The 7,581-nt window shown below is 32.5% G+C and overlaps 2 protein-coding genes across 4 annotated transcripts; one reads left to right on the top strand and one right to left on the bottom strand.

Moving 5' to 3' along the window:
• The first annotated feature begins 2,393 nt into the window (after nucleotides 1-2,393).
• Nucleotides 2,394-4,313, top strand: LOC133304218 (uncharacterized). Of its 3 annotated transcripts, XR_009750576.1 has the most exons (4): nucleotides 2,394-2,833; nucleotides 3,234-3,526; nucleotides 3,734-3,794; nucleotides 3,934-4,309. XR_009750576.1 is itself a non-coding variant. In XM_061504224.1 (2 exons), the coding sequence occupies exons 1-2, from the start codon at nucleotides 2,464-2,466 to the stop codon at nucleotides 3,311-3,313; spliced, it is 450 nt and encodes a 149-aa protein (XP_061360208.1). In that variant the 5' UTR covers nucleotides 2,394-2,463; the 3' UTR covers nucleotides 3,314-4,313. The 3 variants fall into 3 exon arrangements, 1 of the variants encoding a protein (XP_061360208.1); XR_009750575.1 differs by having other exon boundaries at nucleotides 3,234-3,794; nucleotides 3,934-4,310; XM_061504224.1 differs by having other exon boundaries at nucleotides 3,234-4,313.
• Nucleotides 4,314-4,965: 652 nt separating this feature from the next.
• On the bottom strand, nucleotides 4,966-6,671 carry LOC133304227 (uncharacterized). The gene is made up of 2 exons (XM_061504241.1): nucleotides 6,250-6,671; nucleotides 4,966-5,504 (listed from the first exon to the last, which is right to left on the bottom strand). The coding sequence occupies exons 1-2, from the start codon at nucleotides 6,636-6,638 to the stop codon at nucleotides 5,240-5,242; spliced, it is 654 nt and encodes a 217-aa protein (XP_061360225.1). The 5' UTR covers nucleotides 6,639-6,671; the 3' UTR covers nucleotides 4,966-5,239.
• Between the last annotated feature and the right edge of the window lie 910 nt (nucleotides 6,672-7,581).

Here is a 7,581-nt window from a genome sequence, read left to right as displayed (position 1 = left end):
TATTTTTACACTAATCTTTTCGGATATTTTACACTTAAAAAAAATAAATTAAATGATAGGGAGCGTAGTTTATGATTTCACCATTTAATTTAGGATCTTATTACTCTTATGTAATAGAAAATATGTTATTCATATTATAAATATAATCATGTGATAGGCCTTACTAATTATTAAAAATAAAATAAAAAGAGAGACGAAAATTGATAAGTCTGCATGAAGTTATATTAATTTCATGCATGTTGTATGAAAATAATATGACCCTTTAATTTATTGAACTTTACTTTAAAAAATGAATATATTATATAAACAATAGACAAAATCTCATACAATTATAAAATAACTATATTATTTTAATATTATCGAAGTTTAAATAAATGTAAAACATATAGAACATTCATCCCAAGATAGTTTTATTTTCACCTCATTCAGGAAGTTATGTTCCATTTTGACACAGGAAGTTATGTTCCATTTTGACACAGGAAGTTATGTTCCATTTTGACACGCGCGTGCACACACATATATATATATATATATATTAGGTTTAGTATGTCGTTTCAAACGATGTGGGATTGTATCCTTATAGTATTATAACTATATATTATGAGTAGTACATAATTATAATATTAAAGTTATATTTTTCTTATGTAACAAAAGAAAAGTTATACTTTTTTTATTTTCCACGTTAGCAGATAATTTCTAAAGAGAAAAAAGAGAGTATAACTTTAATATTATAAACTATATATTACCCGTAATAATTATAATTTTTAAAATGACACAATCTTATATCTTTTAAAAGACAAAACTTTTTTCCATATATATTTTCAACAATCGAAGGAAAAAAATAAGAGGAGGTTAACCATATCGTCAAGTTAGGCGGGAAAGGATCCATTTTATCTCTTCGAATATCCTTTTGAACCATTTGTTTTTAGTATTATTTGGATATTCATATTTGTTCGGTGAGAATAACGTTTGAAATAAAGAATTAATTCTAATTTAAAATTAGAAACAATTCAATTGTAAATTTGTTTTCATTGTAATATAATTTTATCTCCCAGCATATATAGTTATCAAACTTAGAACTAATGTTATTAAACTCAGTCCAGTTCCGGTCAAAAGTACTAGATTATTGGGTTACTGGTTCAACCATTAAGTCACTAGTTTAACCACATGATCCAATAAATTATTTAAATCTATAATTTATATTAAAAAATTATAAATATACTCAAACACCTATAAAAAAGATACTAATTCCAAATATTTTAATATAAAAATAATAAATTATATATCATTATCCAACAAAAAATCAATCAAACATACTTGACCAACAAAACCTGACACAGTTGATAGATAACTGGGTCCTTTAAGCATGCTGACGGGGATTCAATCCTTAACCGTAATGTATAAAATACTAGTGATATTAGTGCTTTAGGTTTAGTAGACGATATCTCTAATATAAATCAAATCAAAATTCGCTGTATATTGCAGATCAAGATAATAATTAATGTTGTAGGCACATAACTTATGTGACTCAATAAGCAACAGATCATTCAAATATTTCAAAAGAAAAAAAATCATTTGTGTGTGAAACTTAAAAAAGTAAAGACACCAATTGGTGAGAACAAACTAATTTTTTTTATGAACCGGGTCACACCGATTTTATTACATGATTGATCCAATATGAAAATCAAAATAATTATATGCTCGGTTCACCCATTTTGGAGTGGATCTAACCGGATCGATTTAGGCATTGTCTGAATTCCCTTAACGAAAAAAAATTCGAAAAAAATAATTTGAATATATTATATTATCCAATAGAATCAAATAACCTCTTGTAAAGGGTAATTTTTCTTGATAGATATTCGTAAAAACAAGGGAAGTAATTATCTCATGTTACATGAGATAATTATCTTATGCAACAGAGACAAAGTAATAAGATCTACATTCTTTTTTCTTTTTTCTTTTTTGTTTACAAATGGTAGACCCCACTATCTTGTCTATATTATATGAGATAATTATTTCATGCAACATGAGATTAATAGATCTCTAAAAATAATTAACCAAAATGTCCAATGAATAAATACACTTTTAAAAAACAGTCTTACTGAAGCGTCTCTTTCAATAATTTTCCGTTGTTTGCGTTAGTCACATGCGATTCCTTTGAATGGATACAAACAAATCCAACGAAATTGATAGGGTCCACTTACTGTTCATAGTGATAGGCCCACCTCACTCCTCAACTCATTATCTTCCGTGACCAATTCCACCACTTATGAATTATGTATCCATACCATGACATGACATGTCACCATGCATACATACATGAAGCCACGACATTATGATGTTGCATTGCAAGCAGTGTTCCATAGATAAATAGTCCTTCCTTACCCCAATGAGAGAAAGAAACATAGAAAGAGAAGAAGAAGAAGAAGAAGAAGGAAGAGAGAGAGAGAGAGAAATCAGAAAATGGAATCGGAATGGGAATCATCAACCCCTGCAAATGCAATGGAATCGATTGAAAATCATCAGGGAAGAAGCATGGAAGGGGAGGGAAGATTGGGAAAAAAGAAGAAGAAGAAGAATCAGGTGTTGCTCGAAGGGTATGTGGATGAGGATCTGGCGAGGACAAAGAGTTTGACGGATGAGGATCTGGAAGAGCTTAAAGGGTGTTTGGATCTTGGATTTGGGTTCAGTTATGAAGAGATTCCCGAGCTCTGCAACACCTTGCCCGCACTTGAGTTGTGTTATTCCATGTCCCAGAAGTTCATGGATACTTCGCCCCCTTCCCCCGATTCATTGTCTTCATCCATTGCCAATTGGAGGATCTCTAGTCCAGGTCATTCAACTTCTTCCATTCTTATTTGGCTCATCTTCAATATTTCAATTTTCTCATATTTTCTTTTAAATCCTCGAAGTTTGTGTTTTATGTTTTGACATGGACAGAGATTTGATGTTGGATATGAAGTTATTGAGGTTAATGTTCTGATAATCTAGGCAATAATTAATGCTGAACTACATTTTTATTCATGGTGCAAATTGTGTCTAATCTAATTATAAATTATTTATTTTTGAAGAATTTTTTTTATTTTATGACCCGTATATTACTTGTCTATATTCTTTTTGAAAGTGATTCTGGCGATGCTATGCATACTTCATATTCATGCTGTGATTCTTATGGTTGGATATATTCATGGTGCAAAACGTCTAATATACAAATGCTTCGTGTGTGTCTCCAGGTGACCACCCTGAAGATGTTAAAGCAAGGCTCAAATTTTGGGCGCAGGCTGTTGCGTGCACAGTTAAACTGTGCAACTAAGAGAACTAAGAATGTATTGATTTGCCAACAGGAAAGAAATGGGTACCTGTTCCGGGAGATTGTGGTTCTCTATGGCCTGATTCACCATTAGACCAATTCTGGCAGAGGAATGAGATTTCCTGTGATTCTTTTACCTGGAGATGGGGGCATGTCTTAACCTATCAATGATAGGTCTATCTAACTGGAGAACAGAGGAAGCAGAGGGTGTTTCAGGTTTGAGAATAACCTAATACCCTCAACTGAGTCTGACTTAATCTTCGGAGGTTTAGATTCATATTGTGATTAAAATTATTGTATCTGGGGTTACTGCTAATAAACTTTATGATTAGAATAAACTCTTTCTCATTCCTATTTTTTCATTGCCAATGATTGGCCGCAATGAATTCAGACCATAGCTGTTGGCTTTTACTTTTTATGCAGCGGTGAGAGCCTCCAATAGAGCTTCACCAATAACTTGCATCACACCTCTGCATTTGCTGAGGTAACTAACCTAACTGCACAAGCATTTTTCCCTTCTTCCCCGTTTGGAACTTAAACCCTTGCAGTTGAAAGTTATGGCTCCATGATGTGCTAACCCAAATTAGTATGCTAACTTGTGTGTATTCATACTTGTTGCTTAGATGAATCGATTCTGCTCGTATTCCAGAGACAGTTTAACTCGAGAGGGGGGAGTGAAGGGGAAGGATGTGAAGCCTTGTCACCCCATTGGTCAGAGATTTTTCCTCAAATTGTTCTTGGTGTTGTATGAAAGGGTTAGAAAAACTTGGTCATTGGTTATCCCTGAAGTACATGAGACACTGATTAATTAAACTTGGAATGATTTTGTGTTGGATTTAATATTGTTTGCATCGTTGATTTGGACATAGTTTGTGATAGTCGGCATTTGTCATTGGCGCTGACTTTGCTACTCAATTACTGAAAGAAGTTGGAGCTTTAAGCTTAAACACTGCGTAAGCAGATGCAAAATAATCGGTGCAATTCAAAAAACTGAATCTGAGCAATGGTTAGACCAGCATCATTGAATCTTAACAAATCCTCTAATCTTATTTATCTTGTTGAGCAAAGAAGCACAGTTAACCAAGATGACTTATTGCCCCTTTTTCTTCTTTTGATCAGCACATCAAACTAATTAACTGGGTAAACTTGCATTCCTGCCCATAAAAAATGTAGTCCTTGCAAATCAATGGGAACTGCGACGCGAGACAATTTGAGTTTCCCTTCAATAAGAGATGCTAAATTCTACAAACAAATACAATCTCATCAATATGACATACTTAGTTTACATGTTTAGTTCTCGTTTTAAGACAACGAATTGATTCCTTCTTGTTAATATTTATGTTCAGTGTAATGTTACACAAAAAGATCAACGAAATAATATATTCTCTCGTAGCATCTGATATTAAAGAGTTAATTAAGAAGAGTGCCAAAATCCAGGCGTCACAGGGAAGAAGATTGATGCCAATATCTATAGAACATAGGATGGAGGAGCCTTCAGAAGAACACCGTGCACTATTGAGGATTGTTAATAAATATACGAAGACCCTATGAATGTCTTTACGTCAAAGGAAGTGAATGGAAACGCGATCAAGAATTTAAATGAGCAGATGAACTCAAGAAGAGAATACATGAATCTAGGCTAAGACAATGCACTTTATAATATTAGAAAAAGTAATGATAAATGTTAACAAAAGTCATTACGAAAACCAAATTAGGAATGACCTTACCTGGCTGATTTCTATTCAATGATTTGGTTTGATTTTATTATTTAAAATTAACCATTGCTAACTGAATAGCAACACATATGCCAGCCACGTCTTTTCCTACAAGAGCATTCGCTCGATTAGAAATACTTCTGGCCTCTAGTATTTGTCTCAACATAGACTTCTATACCATAAGAGAGTATGTTTGCATCCACTTCTTCAGTGCTCAGCTATCATTGTCTTTCTGAACTACAATTTTACTTTTGTTTCCCCCTAGTTCCTTTCTTCTTTTCACTTGAATGTGATGAACATATTCTGTCACTATGACATGAAATTTAGGAGCCATTTTACTTGTTGAGGAAATATTCAGACCATTCCTCTTCAAGGTCCTAGTGAGATGCTTCTGAGCCTTTTGAAAGTGGCTAATGCAGAGAGATGGAACAGTGGATCTCAGTATAGGTTTTCCGCATGTTATAGGCCCAGCTTGTGCACTGAAAACAAAAGTGCAAATCAGTTACAAGCTAAGAATTATGGATAGAGGACAGAGACACACAAAATTGGAAGTGTTTTGATTGATACACGGACATGTCTCCCCGCTTTCCCTGCTTCATAAGTTAGAAGGAATGCCAACGAAGAAATCAATCTCTCATACTTTTTTATCCCAAAAATGAAAGTGTAACTATAATATAATTATAATGGAAACAGAACAGATCATATCTTCAAATGAGCAACACAACTTGATTTTAGAACATATACAAAGCAAGAAATATTATGCAAGCAAAAGAAAAACATTTCAACTGAACATCATGGATTCTGATCCTCCAAAGATAGAACTGATAAAAGATCCAAAGAAAATGCAATTCAGGTGGTAAGTTCACTTCTCTTTTGGCTAAAATTGACAGCAAGGCACTAAGCACACATGCTTTAGGCATCCCCAGCAAACAATTGCAAAAACTCAGACAAAAGGGGCCAAAGGTGTAACCAGTTTATTTGTGCATATCAGCATGCATCATTTCACTAAAACTGAGTATAAAGACACAGTAAGGTCCGCTGAATCCATCTCATTAATAAATTATGCAGCATCATTTATAAACTTAGTGAAGGTATATTCTAAATATTATTGAATTTAGATAAAGAATTATGCATGATAGTCTTAACAAACAGTTACTTACATGTCAGAAATTGAACAATTAAATAAAACGAAATTGAAATTGAAATTGAGAAAGAGAGAGAGACCTTTTGATAACGTAATTGCAAGGCTTATAAAGCTTCTGGCTGGAATCAGAAAGGATATGCAAATGGCAAAAGGTGGTCAATGGCATTGGCTTGAGCTTACAAGCGAGGAAAGCACACATGTAATTGTTGAAAACATCGAAATTATTAATGTTGTTATTTTCGGCAGTGGCTTCATTGTCCTTGAAAGGGGAGAGACCATAGTCCCACAGGTAGCGTCTGTAGTGGGTTTTGAGGTCCTCCATGAGAGACCAGTAGAGGTCTCTGTAGCATTTGGAAAGTTGGTTGAGGTTCCGCAAACGACGCTTCAGAAGTTCAGGCCGTGTAAGGTGAGAGGCACTCGAAACTGCCAACTTCTCTTCACAGATGGAAATGGGTTTTGCATCATCCATTCCGATTATGATTATGATTCTGATTCTGATGCTGATATGCTGATGCTAATACAGGTGCATGCCTCCTTCCGCAGCCGCTTTCGCCCAAGAAACCTTTGGTAACAAAGGTAGGGAAGTTTAATACTATACAAGATTTTAATAATAAAAATACCTATCTCCATTATTTATTAATGTTTAGTCCGAATCTACAGATAACACGGGCTTTTTTTTTTTTTCAAGTTAATTGCTCTCACAATTTTATGCTTGATAATTAGTAACTAATTTAAACTTGTAATATCCCAGAAAAATAATAATAATTTATAATAATAATAAATTAATAATAATAATAATAATAAATTATAAATTAGTAGTAATAATATATATATATATATATATATATGTATTTATTTGATGGTTATAAATAAAAAATTATAATATAAATTTTACTTTTGATAAAATAATTTTGTGCGATATGAGTGTCATTGGAAGTTGAGTTTGATAGTTTTTAATACTCTAAATTATTAATATTTTGGAGTATTAATAATTTTGGAGTTTTTAATACTCCAAATTGTGATAAAATATTTTATTATTAATAATTTGGAGTTTTTTCTTCTAGTTTTTTGTCTTCAGTGTATTTATTTTATTTTTTAAATTTTTAATCTTTTTTGTCACTTATGTGATATTTAATATATTTGGTCTTTTGTTTTTCTTATTCTATTTTCTCTTTTTATACATTTATTTTCTTTTTTTCTTATTTTGACACAATACACATTTGATTCTCTTTTTGTATTTTTTCTTCTTTTAGACTACACCGAAAATAGAAAATATTTTCCAGCATAGCTATTTTTCCAATGAGTACATCCTTTCTTTCTCTCTGAATGCTGAGTTCGAACCATTGAAGATAAACTCTCCAAACCAACAAGCCAATTGGGGAACCAACTTCTTTCTTTCTCTTTCATAACTA

Source organism: Gastrolobium bilobum, unplaced genomic scaffold, assembly GCF_033153095.1.
Source record: "Gastrolobium bilobum isolate Gb01-03AN ecotype WA unplaced genomic scaffold, APGP_CSIRO_Gbil_v1 utg11897, whole genome shotgun sequence".
NCBI lineage: Eukaryota > Viridiplantae > Streptophyta > Magnoliopsida > Fabales > Fabaceae > Gastrolobium > Gastrolobium bilobum.
Note: the sequence above shows the minus strand (reverse complement) of the source record. Positions and strands in the feature narration are given on the sequence as shown.

Bases quoted from the DNA above. Each gene is read 5' to 3' on its own strand.
- LOC133304218 (XM_061504224.1), top strand. From the start codon at position 2,464: ATGGAATCGGAATGGGAATCATCAACCCCTGCAAATGCAATGGAATCG. The intron at 2,834-3,233 runs GTCATTCAACTT...GTGTGTCTCCAG, and splicing joins TTGGAGGATCTCTAGTCCAG to GTGACCACCCTGAAGATGTT.
- LOC133304227 (XM_061504241.1), bottom strand. From the start codon at position 6,638: ATGGATGATGCAAAACCCATTTCCATCTGTGAAGAGAAGTTGGCAGTT. The intron at 5,505-6,249 runs GTCTCTCTCTCT...TTTTGTTTTCAG, and splicing joins TGCAATTACGTTATCAAAAG to TGCACAAGCTGGGCCTATAA.